This window comes from Pelobates fuscus, chromosome 3, assembly GCF_036172605.1.
Source record: "Pelobates fuscus isolate aPelFus1 chromosome 3, aPelFus1.pri, whole genome shotgun sequence".
Taxonomy (NCBI): domain Eukaryota; kingdom Metazoa; phylum Chordata; class Amphibia; order Anura; family Pelobatidae; genus Pelobates; species Pelobates fuscus.
In genome coordinates this window covers 49,915,760-49,933,385 of record NC_086319.1, presented here as the reverse complement: position 1 = coordinate 49,933,385, position 17,626 = coordinate 49,915,760, and the positions used below count along the sequence as shown (strand labels likewise).

At 44.5% G+C, this 17,626-nt stretch overlaps 1 protein-coding gene across 1 annotated transcript in view; it reads left to right on the top strand.

Annotated features, from left to right (window-relative positions):
- Positions 1 to 17,626, top strand: part of MYRFL (myelin regulatory factor like) — a 161,560-nt gene that overhangs the window by 90,124 nt on the left and 53,810 nt on the right. The window contains exons 7-8 of the mRNA XM_063447015.1: positions 3,513 to 3,663; positions 14,173 to 14,368. Of these exons, the coding sequence (XP_063303085.1) occupies positions 3,513 to 3,663; positions 14,173 to 14,368 (347 nt within the window). The remainder of the gene's footprint in view (positions 1 to 3,512; positions 3,664 to 14,172; positions 14,369 to 17,626) is intronic.

Here is a 17,626-nt window from a genome sequence, read left to right as displayed (position 1 = left end):
ATTTAGCGGTTTGGGCGGTTTTTCTGGAAGAGTACAATGGTAGGTCTTACTGGCAGCTGCCCGAGGTAGCAAACTCAGTGCTGCACCTGTTTACGGATGCCGCGGGTTCGTCGGGTTTTGGGGCTATCATGGGAAAACAATGGTGCGCAGAACCTTGGCCAAGATCGTGGTTCGACTCGGGCCTGACCAGGAACATGGCGTTCTTGGAGCTTTTTCCCATTGTGGTGGCTCTCCATCTTTGGGGACCGGAGATCAAGAACAGGCGTGTCGTGTTCCACTGTGACAATTTGGGCGTTGTCCAGGCCATTAATCGGTTGACAGCCTCCTCTCCTCCGGTGGTCAGGCTCCTGCGGAGCTTGGTACTGCGTTGCCTGTCTTTGAACGTTACATGTCGCGCTGTGCATATTCCCGGTGTAGAGAATACCACGGCTGACGCCCTTTCTCGTTTCCAATGGCAGGTGTTTCGTCAGATCGCGCCCGAAGCAGATACGATGGGCCTTCCCTGTCCCAGAGAGCTATGGTCCCTTGGCCTGAGCGAATAAGGGAATGGATTCGGTCTTCAGTGTCGGATGCTACTTGGGCCCGGTACGGTAAGGCATGGGGTGACTGGGTCGCTCTAGAGCAGGACCAAGGTGGGTTTTCTTCATCTGCGGAGAGGGTTCAGGGGGTTTTACGGTTGCTCTGGTTTTGGGAGGCTAGTGGTTGTTCCCCAGCCACGGTATCAGGGAAGCTATCAGGTCTGAGCTTCTGGTTCAACCTGACTCGCGTGCCGGATGTGACCAAAGATTTCATGGTCCGGCTCGCTATGCGTGGCTGGCGTAGAGGTCCGCAGCCTCGGGATTCCAGGAGACCGGTTTCTGGCGCTCTGCTACTTGGTATTGCGTCGGTCTTATCCAGGGTCTGTTTGTCCGATTTCGAAGCGCGTTTGTTTCGGGTGGCTTTCTCTTTCGCCTTCTTTGGTGCTCTGCGGATTGGGGAACTTGTGAGCCCTAGCAAGCGGATTCCAGGCGGCTTGTTGTTCCATGATGTGTCGGTCGTGGATGATACGGTGCGTTTTCTGGTGCGAAAGTCGAAAACTGACATTTTTGGTAGGGGGGCATGGGTGTCCCTTCGCGCCATTCCCGGCTCGGCTGTCTGTCCCGTCGCAGCTTTTCAATCTTACCTTCTGTGTCGCCCGGATGTTGTAGGCCCATTGTTAATCCATGGGGATGGGTCTTTTCTTTCCCGCTTCCAATTTCTCCGGGTTTTCCGTCTGGCACTCGAACATCTGGGTATTTCGAGCACAGACTTTGGGGGTCACTCTTTTCGGATTGGGGCCGCTACGGAAGCCTCTCGTTTAGGTTTCTCGGACCAGGCCATTCAAAGGATTGGTAGATGGGAATCGGGGAGGTTTCGGTCCTATGTTCGGCCCACTCGGCTGATCGGTATTCCCCTTGTGTTTTCTCCACAGGGCCCGGCCGACGGATCTGGATAATCGGTCATTCCTACATCTACTGGGCCCACCTGCGGGCTGGGGTTCGCCCGGGTGGGACAAGGCTCGGAATACCTCGGGAGCTGGCGGAGGTCCGGTGGTTCGGGTTCCGGGGCATGAAATGGGGTCAGCTGTTGCCTGAGGTCGTGCAGTTATCCACGTTATTAGGAATCCCGGATATCTTGGTGGTGCATCTGGGAGGGAACGATTTAGGTTCGCTGCCCGCGTGGGGCTTAGGGGAGCTGATCAGGCGAGACTTGGCGCGCTTGCGAGTACTTTTTCCAAAAATTTGCTTAATATGGTCAGGAATAGTTTCCAGGAACTATTGGAGGTGCGCACGCGATCAGGGTGCTATGGAGCGCTGTCGCATAAAGATTAATAAACGGGTTTCCAAGTTTGTGCTAGGTATCGGGGGCTTGGCAGTTCGACACCGTACTTTTGAGCGGGAGGCTGCTATCTTTTTCCGCCCGGATGGGGTCCATCTCACTGATGTCGGTTTGGACCTGTTTAACCTAGAGCTGCAGGATGCGTTGGAACAGGCCATGGCGTTGCTTGGGGGCCGCGCCCGCTGATTTAGGCGTAAATGCAGCGGGGCTAGTGGCGGGTATGGTCCTTGCCGAACCAATTGGGAAGAGGAGTACAAGAAAAAGAAGGATGCTGGGTCGGGTCCCCTCCCCTAACCTCGGGAAAGGTTTGGGTATTTGCGCGTGCCCTCTGTGCCAGGAATGGTGGCCAGGGGTTGGCATGTGGTATTGGAAGGCCAAGGTGAAGGCCAGGTATCATGGACGAGGGGGGAGGGCTGATGCCTCGGTAGGGCGTGTACCCTAGAGGGTTGGTGGTACGGTTGGCAAGGACTAGTTCAAGTTAAATAATGTTTATACCTTGTTTTATTTATGGTTGGTTTTATAAATATGTTTGATAAATTATAAACGAAATATAAATAAAAGCTGTGGCCTTTTTATACCACACATATATGTTTCCTGGTTTTGATTGGGTTAAGGGTTTGAATGGGGGTGATGTATTGTGTCGCACCACACGTAACCGCTACCTACACACAAGGCCCAGAGGAGGCGGGCTGAAAGCTAGCCGGATAGGAGGCATGTGTGGGTGTGGTGGGTGTGGGTGTAAAATGGGTGTGGCATTTAGGTTAAGGGTTTGGGTGGGGTTGTATAAATAACGGACATTTTGTCCCCTTCACCTCAGCCATCTTAAAATAACGGCAAGGTGACAATCTCCCTCCCTCCCTCCCCTTTTTGCTGTTTTTGTTTCCTTCCTCTGTAGGTGTTCAATATCTTGTCACAGCTGGCGGGTATGGTCCTTGCCGAACCAATTGGGAAGAGGAGTACAAGAAAAAGAAGGATGCTGGGTCGGGTCCCCTCCCCTAACCTCGGGAAAGGTTTGGGTATTTGCGCGTGCCCTCTGTGCCAGGAATGGTGGCCAGGGGTTGGCATGTGGTATTGGAAGGCCAAGGTGAAGGCCAGGTATCATGGACGAGGGGGGAGGGCTGATGCCTCGGTAGGGCGTGTACCCTAGAGGGTTGGTGGTACGGTTGGCAAGGACTAGTTCAAGTTAAATAATGTTTATACCTTGTTTTATTTATGGTTGGTTTTATAAATATGTTTGATAAATTATAAACGAAATATAAATAAAAGCTGTGGCCTTTTTATACCACACATATATGTTTCCTGGTTTTGATTGGGTTAAGGGTTTGAATGGGGGTGATGTATTGTGTCGCACCACACGTAACCGCTACCTACACACAAGGAGAAGGTAGACCTCTTGCACCATAACCTATGTAAGGAGCATACATTGACACAGTGTCCCTTTAAGCCATCTACAAAATTAAAAGGCTAGTATGCACAACAATGGGCTGGATTCTCTTAGCAAAAACTAAATTGTAATTCCTCAATCTGAGTCTGTGGGTAAAACTGCTAATCAGGAAGCAGAGTAAACCCTTACTTTGCTAAGAGAATTCAGCCCAACGTATAACTGTGTTTTCATTTCATTTTTATTTTTACATTAACACTAATTTCTTTTGCAGCACCTTCAGCAAATTGTATGGTTGACGCAAACGGATATGAAAGTGATGAGCAAACTATATCTTCATCAGACAAATGCTACCAATCGTTAACCTGGAAACCATATCAAATGACTCACTGGGGCGTCTTATGCAATGCCAATTCTGAGACACTGTAGGTATCACTCTGTGGCAGGGAACTGCAGTCCTCAGAATGCAAAGTAGAAAAAGCTGTGATCGCTATAGAATATTACTTTTTTTTTCTAGAATATACTGTATCAGGAAAAGGCTAAAAAAAAAACACTTTTGAACATTGTAGATCTTTAACCCCTTAAGGACACATGACATGTGTGACATGTCATGATTCCCTTTTATTCCAGAAGTTTGGTCCTTAAGGGGTTAAATAGCAGTGGACATGGCTTTATTTTTGCTCTCTGTTATTGGGAATGTATTTTAAAAATGCACTTAGGTATAAAAGTGTAAGGCGTAAAATAACTATAGTATTGATACCGGAGAAACTGACGGAAGCCAAGTACAGAGAGATGGACACAGGTTTCTTCAGGAAGGAAGAGATTCTTTATTGGATCACCGATCGGGACTCAGAGGGACTAATGTCACCAAAATACAGCAAGTTCTGAGCCCCGGACAATAGTGCAGGCTCCTTATATAGGCACATAACTCCTCCCATATTAAGCTCCACCCGCACATTCTCTTAACCAATCAACACAAATAAGAATTAACTTCCTGTTTGACCGCATTGCTTGTCCAGCACAATGGAGGAGGGGAATACTATATCCTGTATTCTTGCACATGCTCCGTACACTACTGATCGTATCTTGCCTCGTGCAACCAACTGATCGATACGTCAGCATATGCACGTACACATGCCACGTGGTAATCTCGGCCTACTAAATTTATTTTTACCGAGATTCCACCACATTCCCCCCTTTGATGCCTCTTGATATTTTACAATTACTTGAGGCATCACATAACCTTAGTTTTGCTTACACCGCAAGTTACCTTGAACCAGACCAGACTTATCTTATGATGTGAATCTTTTAACACTCATCTTCCTGCATTGGTTCTCCTTGATCTAGAGCCTTATACTTATATATCGCCATTATCTGTGCAGCAGCCTTCCTCTCTGCTATACTTCCTATCAGGCTTTGCACAGACCTAACTACTAAGGGTATAAGACACGGTAGGAGTAGACACAACAGTAAAATCAGTAGGATTCCACCTACCACTGCCTTAAGCCCTCCAAACCACTCATACCAGCTACCAAACCAACTACTTGGATTGTACCCTTTCCATACCTGAGTAGGCACATGCGCTAGTTTAACCATATGGCTAGTAAGCTCAGCTATTGCTTGCCCTTCGTCATCTATTTGAAGACAGCAATTGCTTAGGTTAAACTTCCCACATACACCTCCCTCTACTGCCAAAAGGTAATCCAAGGCTAATCTATTCTGGTATACTGCTGTCCTCATCCTGGTATTATGTTTCACTAGGAGATTGAGCGCTTGTGATGTTTCATTAGTGATAATCTCAACCACCGCCTGTAATCTTATAATGCGGTTGAGCATATAAATAGGGGTTCTATAACCAAAGGTACCATCTTCTGCCCACGTGGCTGGCCCATAATAATCTATGATACGCTGGGGAGGCCATTCATTATCTTCCCAGGTGCCTATCTCTAAGGGTCCCCTTTTCTTCCTATGATTCACATCATACACTTTAACACCTAAAGTCTCACCTGTTTCAATCGGTAACAAGAAGAAGGATGGTTTGAGCATACCCAACACACATGCCCCTTCCCAGTCCTGTGGCAACTCCGAATAGGCTTTCTTACCACAGATCCAGTACAAATTTGCTGGGGCTCTCCAGGTAGATGTGATGGATAAATCAAACCACACATCCTTTAAACTGGCATATCTAGCAAACGGGTTAGATGGTTCTGAGACATTTGAAGCCGACCACCAAGTTGTATTTTTAGTATCATCATCATAAGCTTTTTGCCCTAGACAAGTTAATTCTCCTACAGAAGTATTATACATTATTCCTTTCCTTGCTATGCAAACATAACCTATGATGGAGGTCTTTAATCTCCACTCAGATTTACCTCTAACACTCAAATGATAATCGGCTTGTGTAGATATTAGTTGGTCAACTGCCTCAGAACCGGACATTACCTCCTTTGCTTCCCAAGGCCATTGGTCTCCCATGTTAGTACCTCCACACACATAGCAGTTGGTAACATTAAGACTACCGGCAATACTTTCGGCTAAATCTATGAACAGGTTTTTAGCGTTATGGGGGATCTTATTATCTATACTCATCTCTTCATAAAAGGAATGGTATACTTGATGAGTCTGGGAGGATACCGTATCAGTCTCTATTCCTATAAACAATAATGTCCCAGGATCTAAACCCGTCCCGTATATCTGAAACCCAAATAAATTGCCATACTTATCTAAGAACTTGTCGGGGTTATTAATAAGTATATGGACTGGGTTGCATTCCATAGACTTACAATAAGGGCTAGTCGGCAACTTAGTTACTATCATGTCTTTATCTACTGTCTGTCCCCAAGTCGCCCACCCCACACAAGACCAATATGGGCAAAAGTTATAATCTTTATTTGGGCATCTAGGACTTACATATTTATTTTTACTACTGGGACAAATATATTTATCATTGGACCCATACGTCCTCTCCCATCTAAGATCCCCACATACATTCCACGGTTTTCTACCACTTGATATCGCCTTACATGCATCAAATAGCAGAACACCCGAAGAATATACGGATTCTAACACCGTCTTATTAATTAGGGTCCCCTGAGGATCTCCATTCCTGAGAGTCAACCAAATTGTACGAGGTTGATACTCTGGACTGAAGCACTTAGGTTCTCCTACTCCTAAATGGCACACACTATAGTCTATATTTAGGTATCTACATCTTGATACCTCTCCTTTACATTCGTATTGTGAATGCCAAATTAGGGTTTGGGAAATATGGTTACCTGTTCTCGTAGTCTTAATGCATACCTCACAGCTAGGAGTGTCGGTACCTCTACCTTCCTGAATATAAAAACACATGTAAATAAACACAATCAAAAGCACATCTTTCGCCGTCATCCTCAGTCTTCGTCCGTGCGATGGAACCTCAGCTTCCAGGATGTGAGGGCTGCAGGGAATGGAGTTCTGCTCGTCTTCACAGGTGTCCCTTCGAGACTTTCCTGGCTTATACACTATGTGTTGGTAAGCGGACAGGCTTTATTATGGCCTTCTCACTCACACCTGTAACAATAAAATTTGTAATCCACAATAATTCCTCGTTACTCCGACTGAGTAGTGCGTTTCAACCGGATCTTGCAGGGATTCTCTGGATCTGCTGTAACTTGCCAAGAATCGACTGCTGCTGGTTTAACCCTGGAGTGATGTATCCACGGAGTCACTTCGGCTACTTTTATCGCTGTAGGGGTAGACAAAAGAACAACATAAGGACCTCTCCACTTGGGCCCTAACGGTACATTATTCCACTCTTTAATCCACACTTGGTCTCCTGGATGATAACTATGAACAGGGGGATAAATATTCACAGGTAATCTATCTTGTACCCATTTCTGTACCTCCTCCATAGTCTTACCCAACTCTACAACCTGCTGCCGGGTAATTCCTTCTCCCAACTGACTCAAATCCCCCCTTAAGTTACCAAGTACGGGAGGTGGTCGCCCATACATAATTTCAAAAGGAGAGAGGCCCATCCTTCTGGTAGGGGTACTGCGGATTCGCAATAGAGCTATAGGTAAGAGAACGTTCCACTTAAGTTGGGTTTCCTGACACATTTTAGCCAACTGGTTCTTAATAGTTCTATTCATTCTCTCTACCTTACCAGAACTCTGGGGTCTATATGCGGTATGAAGCCTCCACTTTATACCAAGCATATGAGTCAGTTGTTGTAGGCACTGATGAACAAAAGCTGGACCATTGTCCGATCCTATAGAACAGGGTAGTCCATATCGGGGTATTATTTCTCGTAGCAGGAATCTCACAACTTCTCCTGCTTTCTCTGTACGAGTAGGACATGCTTCTACCCAGCCTGAATAGGTGCACACAATTACCAGCAGGTAACGATGTCCACCCGATTTAGGCATCACTGTAAAGTCTATTTGTAGATCGGACATGGGGAGTCCCCCCATAAACTGGACTCCTGGTGGCTTTACTGGTCCTTGTCTTGCATTATTCTTAGCACACGTTACACATCTGCGTACAATGGCCTGAGTCAAGTTGGACAATCTTGGTATGTAGAAATGTTTCCTGAGAGATTCTTCTGTACTGTCTCTCCCAGAATGTGTCCCGTTATGATAGTTCTGGACAATTTCTACTGCTAGTGATGCTGGTATAACTATTCTTCCATCTTCTAGCTGATACCACTTGTTCTCCAAATACTTTCCCGGTTCAGTCTTTAACCACTCCTCTTCTTGAGTTGTATAAACTGGAGTCCATTGAGACAGTGGGGTTGGTATTAGAGCAGCTATATGCCCCACATACTCCTGTCTTCCTGATTCAGCAGCACGCTTAGCTGCACTATCTGCCATCCGATTTCCTTTGGTTACATCACCATCTCCTCTCAGATGCGCTCGACAATGTATAATACCGACTTCTTTCGGCTCCCACACTGCTTCCAATAGTTGTAGGATTTCGGCTGCGTATTTGATTTCTTTGCCTTCTGAATTCAGTAGTCCTCTTTCTTTATACAAAGCTCCGTGGGCATGAGTGGTTAAAAACGCATACTTAGAGTCCGTATAGATATTTACTCTTAAACCTTCAGCCAATTGTAACGCTCGTGTTAGTGCTATTAATTCTGCCTTTTGTGCTGATGTTCCTTTTGCCAGTGGCCGAGCTTCTATCACCTTGTCTATTGTTGTTACTGCATATCCTGCATAGCGGATCCCTTCTTTCACATAACTACTGCCGTCGGTGTAATATTGAACATCGGGGTTCTGGATGGGAAAATCACGAAGATCTGGTCTACTTGAAAATACTTCATCCATTACTTCCAGACAATCATGTTGACTTTCAGTAGGTTGCGGCAAAAGGGTAGCTGGATTTAAGGTGTTTACAGTCTCTAAATGCACTCTTGGGTTTTCACACAACATTGCTTGATACTTGGTCATACGGCTGTTACTAAACCAATGATTTCCTTTGTAATCCAACAACGTCTGTACTGCATGTGGGACTCGTACATAAAGTTCTTGACCCAGAGTGAGTTTATCAGCTTCAGCTACTAGCAGGGCGGCTGCAGCTACGGCTCTTAGACAAGGTGGAAGTCCGCTGGCCACTGCATCCAATTGCTTAGACATGTAGGCAACAGGTCTTTGCCATGATCCCAAGTACTGTGTCAATACTCCCACAGCCATTCTTCTTTGCTCGTGTACATATAAGTAGAATGGTCGTGTGTGATCAGGTAGACCTAATGCTGGGGCACTCATCAAAGCCTTCTTTACATCTTCAAATGCCGTTTGCTGTTCTTGGGTCCATAAGAAGGGGTCGTGCTCTGTACCTTTGATGGCTGCGTACAGAGGTTTTGCCAGTATCGCATAGCTGGGAATCCATATCCTACAGAAGCCTGCTGCCCCCAAGAATTCTCGCACTTGTCTTCTATTCTTGGGTATTGGTATTTGGCAGACAGCTTCTTTTCTCTCTGGCCCCATAATCCTTTGACCTTCAGAGATATGGAATCCCAGATACTTGACAGTTGGCAAACACAACTGAGCCTTCTTTCTAGACACCTTATATCCTGCCTTCCAGAGAATATGTAGTAGATCGTGCGTTGCTTGCTGACATTTTTCTTTTGTAACTGCTGCTATCAACAAGTCATCTACATATTGTAACAATACACATTCTCCTGGGATAGACTCGAAATCCAGTAGATCTTGACTTAGAGCTGAACCAAATAGGGTAGGTGAATTTTTAAACCCTTGGGGCAGTCTTGTCCAAGTCATTTGGCGTTTTGAGCCCGTTACAGCGTTCTCCCATTGGAAAGCAAAAATACATTGACTTTCTGTGGCAATTCGGAGGCAAAAGAAGGCATCTTTGAGGTCTAAGACTGTGAAATAAGTAGCCCCGCCCGGAATTAAAGCAAGCAGGTTATATGGATTGGGCACGACTGGATGTATACTAACAACCGCATCATTGACTGCTCTTAAGTCCTGCACAGGTCGATACTCATCTGTACCGGGCTTTTGAACAGGCAGCAATGGGGTGTTCCAGGGGGAAGTACAGAATTTTAGGATACCATACCGTATGAACTTATCCAGATAGGATTGAATGTTCTTCTTAGCCTTCTGCGGGATGTGGTATTGTCTTAGGCTTACTGGATAAACCCCAAGTTTTAGTTCAATTTTTATAGGTGGAATATTGCGGGCCAGTCCTGGTGGGTTGTTCTCTGCCCAAACTCCTGGTATGTTGAACAATGTCTCATCACTCCTAGGGTTTTGGCTAGTCAACACTGTATAAAGTCGCCACTCTTCTTCCTTTGGTACGGATAAAGTCATAATACCTGAAGGTCCATTAAACTTTAAGGATGTTGTTCCATTTGGTAGGAACGTAATCTGCGCTTGTAATTTTGATAGCATATCACGTCCCAGCAATTGGACTGGACATTCAGGCATATAAAGGAATTGATGTTTTACTACGTGGCCTCCCAATGTACAGAGTCGACTTTTAAGAACCGGTTTTTCAGCACTTCTTCCAGTTGCTCCTATCACAGTAATAGTCCTTCCAGATGGAGGAGCAACTAGATTAGTCACCACTGAATGTTCAGCACCAGTGTCGATCATGAACGCACTCCTTTTTCCCCCTATTGATACATCGACCATAGGCTCCGCTCGACCAAGGGGGATGGAGCCCGGTCGGTATCAATAGTCCTCCATGACCGTGTCAGCCAATCCTACAAAGTCCCTACCTTCTCTATCGCGGGACCTTTGCGCTGCTGGAATATACCTGTCTTCCCTAACACTTCCTCTGTTCCCATTACTCCCTCTATAACCATTACTCCCTCCGGGGCCTCCTCTACCTCTCGCTCTGCCTCTAAAGTTTCCGTAGCCTGCCCTGGGTTGGTCTCTCTCGTACTGCTCTCTTTGCGGACATTCGTTCCTCCAATGCCCTTCTTCCTTGCAATACGCGCATTGATCCCTACTCAAAGGCTCCCTACTCCATCTATTATTGCCTCTATCTGGGCCCCGTTTATCTACGCCTGCGATCGCTACCGCTAGCATATCAGCCTTTTTACGCATCTTGCGCTCTTCCTCTTTCTTACTTTCTGTATCCCTGTTCATATAGACCTTATTTGCTACCTCCATTAGTTGGGTGATGGACATACCTGCAAACCCTTCTAACTTTTGTAGCTTGCGCTTAATATCTCCGTATGCTTGGCTGACAAAGGCGGAGTTAACCATTCGGGAATTGTCTGCGTCTTCCGGATTAAAGGGGGTATACAAGCGGTATGCCTCCAATAATCGGTCATAAAAGACACTGGGCGCTTCATCACTTTTCTGAATCACCTCAACTGTCTTCGACATGTTAATGGCTTTCTTTCCTCCTGCTTTCATGCCAGCAATTATAGCGTCTCTATAGGCTCTGAGTTGAACCATATCAGCACCATTTACGTTCCAATCGGGATCAGTGTTGGGATAATGTGTTGCGGCCCATGCTGCTGGATTAGCTTGGTTCAAAGCACGGGCTCTATCCTCTAGTGCTTTTATGGCTGCTTGATTTATTCTTGTCCTTTCCTCATTGTTAAATAAAGTCATTAGTAACTGCTGGCAATCAGCCCATGTCGGATTATGCGTCTGTACTATTGAGGTGAACAGATCAGTCATAGCTTGTGGTTTCTCAGTATACGAGGAATTATGGGTCTTCCAGTTTAAAAGATCGGTTGTGGTAAATGGGACATATACGAAGACTGGGTCAGCGTGTGCCATTTGACCTGCGGCATCGATATAAGCTGACCCGGGATTCAGACGAAGAGGCATCTGATAGTGCTTTAATTGTTGGGCACCAGTCAACTGTCGGGTTTGGATGGGGCTACGTAGAGAGGCGTCAGTCATGGGTTCCGGTCGGGGAGAGATAGGGTATGGGGATGTGGGAGGTTGGTTTTGGGAAAAGGTCGTAAATAAAACACTTCGAGCCGAGCTAGATGAAGCTTGACCGGAAGTCTGAAGTGGCGCCAAATCAGGATATTCGTTTCTAATGGGGGTGGGTTCTGGTTCCGGAAGGGGAGATTTAGTACGAGGGGGGGTGGATCCTGTACTGGAGGAGGAGGCGGAAGTGGATGGGGGTAATGAGGGGAGGGCTGCAGGACTTCCTGCGTTTGCGTCACTTCTTCTTAACGGAAAGTAAGGGGGCGGCAAAGGGATCTCGAACTCAGGGGGCGTGTCCAAAATGGGCCTAACACCAGTCCTAGTGGATGAACAAGTCCTAGCTACCATGAGGCGACACTGCTCCTCGTGGCATGTCTGGAGCCATTTTGGCGAGTCATTTACGGCCTGTCTCCAACAGTCAATATAAGGAAACTGGCCGTAAAGTTCAGGCCTACCTGATACAGCCACGTGTAAGCGCTGTACCAGAGTTAGATCCAAACTGCCACGTGGCGGCCATGCCGCAACCAAAGTAGGCCACTCCCTAGTGCACAAAGTAACTAAACGCACAGGAGACATCTTAACCCCAAAATCACAAGTTTTGAATCCCTTTTTAAAGTTCTTCACCATACAACCTAAGGGATCCGGAATCGTTGACTGCGACGCACCCATACTTAACAATGGAACGTCGTCGACAACGAATACTATACACGCGTACTATTCAACAGTCACACCTGTTTCCTCTGGCAACAGCACCACGTGGTACGGTTACCAAGTGAAACGTACACAATAACAATAAACACTCAGGGAATTCCCGTACACACACAGCTGTTACACCAGTCACTATATAATCAATATTATGCCCTTTGGCGTAACTATACAGTCACCCACGCTATAATTCTCTATATACGAATTACCCGTCTATAACACACCCCAGTAACATCGTCTTTTACAAATAGCGGTTACAGTACGGTTAGCATAGGTCAAAGCACAAGTTAAGGTCACAATACAATTATTAGTGGTTATGGTGTTAAACATGCAATGGACAACAATGATTAGTACTTATATACAGTGTCAGTAAATATACAGGGTTATGGTACCGTGCACTATAATACAGCAACACACTATTAACACTCTCGCTAGACGGCTGAGCTCGCGCTATCTAACAAGATATACACTTTACTAAAACAATCGTTAACACATTTACAATTCCCAACTAAACTATTGGCCAGTACCTTGAATGGACTACCTAAAACTATATACACCCGTTTTGGTTAGCCACACTGCCCAATCACCACATATATAGCGAGCTAGAGAACCGAATTTACACAGGCGCCTCTTAGTCGCACTATCAAAAGTCTAGTGGGTTCCAAATTTACACGCCTTCCCACTTAGCCCAGATAGGATGAGAACTAGCGAACCGAATTTACACAGGCGCCGCTTAGTCTCCCGGTCTCTCCGACCTAGCGAACGTAATATACACCCTAGAACGCTAGTCTAGACAAGACACCGGTGTCCGGCTAGGGCTATTTACACCAGGACCCCGCCTGACTAACCAAATCAAACGGTCTGACTAAAGAGCGTTCGATCGAGCGGTGCGCCTTCGCTCCTTCCCTCCGACAGAGGGGGCAGATACACAGATTCAAAAACCCCTTTGGGCCTACCGCACAATCGGTATACCCCTAGTGGGTCCTGCCGTCTAAAACAGCAGTTGTCTTACCTCCTCGTTCCTGAACCTGAGTTCACACTCATCGACGGGGACACCCCAGCACTTCTCACGTAGAGGCCGATGATCTCCTGGACAACGGCCCAGTGGCGCCGAGACGAAGGGAGGTCCACGCAGAAGTTCAGGGGTGCAGCCGTAGAGAACGTGGGCAAAGATAGACCGTCTCACGCCTCTGCCTCTCAGCTACCGTTGAACGATGAGCTTCCCGGCCAATGCACCAAATGATACCGGAGAAACTGACGGAAGCCAAGTACAGAGAGATGGACACAGGTTTCTTCAGGAAGGAAGAGATTCTTTATTGGATCACCGATCGGGACTCAGAGGGACTAATGTCACCAAAATACAGCAAGTTCTGAGCCCCGGACAATAGTGCAGGCTCCTTATATAGGCACATAACTCCTCCCATATTAAGCTCCACCCGCACATTCTCTTAACCAATCAACACAAATAAGAATTAACTTCCTGTTTGACCGCATTGCTTGTCCAGCACAATGGAGGAGGGGAATACTATATCCTGTATTCTTGCACATGCTCCGTACACTACTGATCGTATCTTGCCTCGTGCAACCAACTGATCGATACGTCAGCATATGCACGTACACATGCCACATGGTAATCTCGGCCTACTAAATTTATTTTTACCGAGATTCCACCACAGTATGATCTAACTTCCAGAATTAAATGCAGTCTTTATTAAACTGATTTCAGAACATTAGAGTCTTTTCTCTTTAAGGTGCTGCCTGTCTTCAATACCGCATTTGAATTTAAATTAAAACATAAATTAGGACATTTTCTTTTTTTATGCCTTTCAGGCCGGTGATTGGATACCAGGTCATCACAGATAAAGGATTTAATTTCTCAACAGTAGACGAAGCCTATGTGTGTCAGAAGAAGAATCACTTTCAAGTCACCGTTCACATCCGAGTACTTGGCAGTCCAAAATATATCAAGGGCCAACTAGGCCTGAGTCCCATTGAAAGTTTTCACCTGAAAGTCTTCGGTGTCAAAGTAAGTTATGTTATGAAGTTGGTGGTAGCAACTGGTGAATCTGATAATAATATGCAAAGTAGCATAAACTTCTATTCCTATACCATTCTGAAATATGGTAATGTGGTAACATTGTATGACAGATTGTATCAGTTTACAGTTCATTTAAAGTTACTCTATAGTCACCAGTAAAACTACAGATTAATGTGAGTATGGAATGTCCCTGCATGCATTTTGCTGCAAACACTGTCTATTGAGGTAAAAGGCAGCGTTTACATTGCTTCTTCGTCACACCTCCAGGGGCAGCCACTCAGATGCTGTGAATGGAGATGCTGAACATTGATTTAACCCCCACCCCCTGCCCCACCTCCTTGACTGAGATAATCAGAATTGACTATCTCATCAATTTGTGGGACTCTATACCATCTACGGAGGATTTTTGTTTGTGTCTCATTTATATTGGTACAATGTACGTACTGCTTTTTTTTTTTTTAATTCTTATTGAGCTATACCATACTTCCAGTGGGCATTCCTCCATTGGCATTATTTTTTAATCCCTTCCCAAAACTTTGATGATGTCAGCCAAGGATCGGTGGACTCGCGTGACGCTGGTATAATGGTGAGTTTGAACAATTTTTAAGGTGGGCAAGATGGAGCCAGGGACCTAAACTGCATTTTTACCCCAATAGAGTCAGGAATACATCTAAGTATTCCTGACCCCGTAGTGTTCCTTTAAAGGGACACTAAAGTTACCAAAACAACTTTAGCTAAATGTTGCAGTTTTGGTGTAGAGACCATGCCCGTACAGTCTTACAGCTCAGATCTCTGCCATTTAGTCCCACCTCCCTACATGTGACTTACCTGAATAGAATGATCAGTTAACCCTAGTTTTTGCAATATGTAATATATATATATATATAAATAGATATATGATCCTGAAAGAGGCTCAAACAAGCCGAAACGTCGATTTATATCCACAGCTGATTTGGAATATTATCACGTTAAAATAAAACATCAATGAAGATTGAAAAGACCTGTGAGTGTACCCTTTGTTTACAGTGGCTATATATATTACGTGGGTTGTAGCACCAAGGCATTTTTTTACTTGTTGATTTATTTTTGGTGGAGTGCCAAGCCTACTTAGTTGTTATATATATGTTGTAAATAAATGAGCACTCCACAGGATTTATATATATATACTGACTGATTATAAATGTTATTCTTGGGTATTTATGTTTAGGCATGTTTTGAATCAGTTTCAATCTTTAACCCTTACATAAAGGGTTTCACAAGCCCTTTACACTTTTTATTGAATAATGCCTCATTGGCATTATTTTTTTTTTATGCTATTTTTTTTATTTAATTATGATTTTGTTATTTTCGTATTTTAAACACAACATAAATATACATACAAGTATAAATACAAATAACAATCAGTGATTATTATATGATCATTATCGTATATGATTAAACTATCTGACTAAAGGATGATCATATTACAACCTTACTTATAAGCGCTACGGAATCTGTTGGCGCTATATAGATGGCAATAATAATAATAATAATATACACCAATTATGTCATACATCCTAGGCGTAGAAAAGTTTGATATCAAGTGCTCCGAAGTATAGTGGAGGGAGTCAAGAAGTATATCTTTCTCTCCTTGTCTTTCCCCACTGTCTCAACTACAAGGTATATAAATAACAAATAACCATATATATTAAAAAAAAAAAAATTAATTAGTAGGGAGCTCGAAAAAGCGCCCAGGGGTTCCATATTTTTTCAAGTTATTTATTTTCCTAAACACATATTTTTCCATTATTAATTGATAATTCATTTGTGTGTTTATTTTCCTTTTACTGAATCCATTCTCCAGTAACGGGCCAAGCATACTTTAACGGCCATCATAATATGTATCATTAAATACTTTTCTGATTTTACTTTTTGTGGGTAACTTAAGGTGAAAAAGAAAAAGTTGGGCATCCAATGCTACCTGTAAATTCAAAACTTCTTTGATAATTCTAATTCTTATTTGTTTTGTATCTCTAAGTAGCTTACAGCTCCACCATATATGATTTTGTTTCCCTATTTCTACATTAAATCTCCAACAGAACATATTATTAGTGGGATTACATTTATGTAAACTTTGTGGGACTATACCATCTATGGAGGATTTTTGTTTGGGTCTCATTTATATTGGTACAATGTAGTGCTTTTTAAAGCATTCTTATTAAACAATACTTTATTTCCAATTGATTCCTCCATTGGCATTAATTTTTTATCCCTTCCCACAAACAAAACCCCGCAAAAACACAAATGCTCGATTTTATTTTATTTTCAATTTTATTTTAAACAGAAGATATTACTTACCTTAAAGGACCACTATAGGCACCCAGACCACTTCGCTCAGGTCCCCCTAGTTTTAACCCTGCAGCTGAAAACATAGCAGTTTCTGAGAAACTGCTATGTTTACACTGCAGGGTTAATCCAGCCTCTCGTGGCTGTCTTCCTGACAGCCACGAGAGGCCGCTTCTGCGATCCTCAGCGTGAAAATAGCATTGAACTCATGCAGCGAGTTCACATCCCTAAATGAAAGCATTAAGTAATGCTTTCCTATTGAGTAATGCTTTCCTATGGGCGGCTCTCCACTCGGGTGCTGACGTCAGCAGGGGAGGAGAGGTCACCAGCGCCGAGGGAGCCCGGTGCTGGATTAAGGTAAGTGGCTGATGGGGTTTTAATAATACTTGCGCATGCCATGTGCTGGAAAGAGGAGCGGGAAAGGGAAGGAAGGAGAGAGAGAAGGAGGAGGAAGGGTGCAGAGGAAAAATAAGATTACAATGGGATAAGGAGAGCTGCAGAGATAAGGTGGGAGAGAGGACTCTGTCTGTAAGGGAGAAGCAGATTGTATCTGCCACCAGCATACATACTACTCAAACTCAATGGTAAATCTTAAACTGCAAATAAAGGCTTCAGGCAAGTGGTTTGGAACACTGTATGTCAGGAACCCAAATTACACACATGACACCAGTGTGCTAATCTTAAACTATTGATATATAACAAAATGTATTCTGAAAACCCCTTTATTAGACTATTCTGTGTGTTATATAAGGGTCTCTGTAGCCCTAGGGATGTTATGGCTGCTACAGTAACTAGTTTATTATATCCAGTTTCCTGAGGCCTGATCAATATGATCTGTAAACATGGGGGATCCACTGAAATAACAGGGGGGGGGGAGGAGGGGCTAATTTTGACCCCCAATGCTGTAGTTCAGAAACTCTA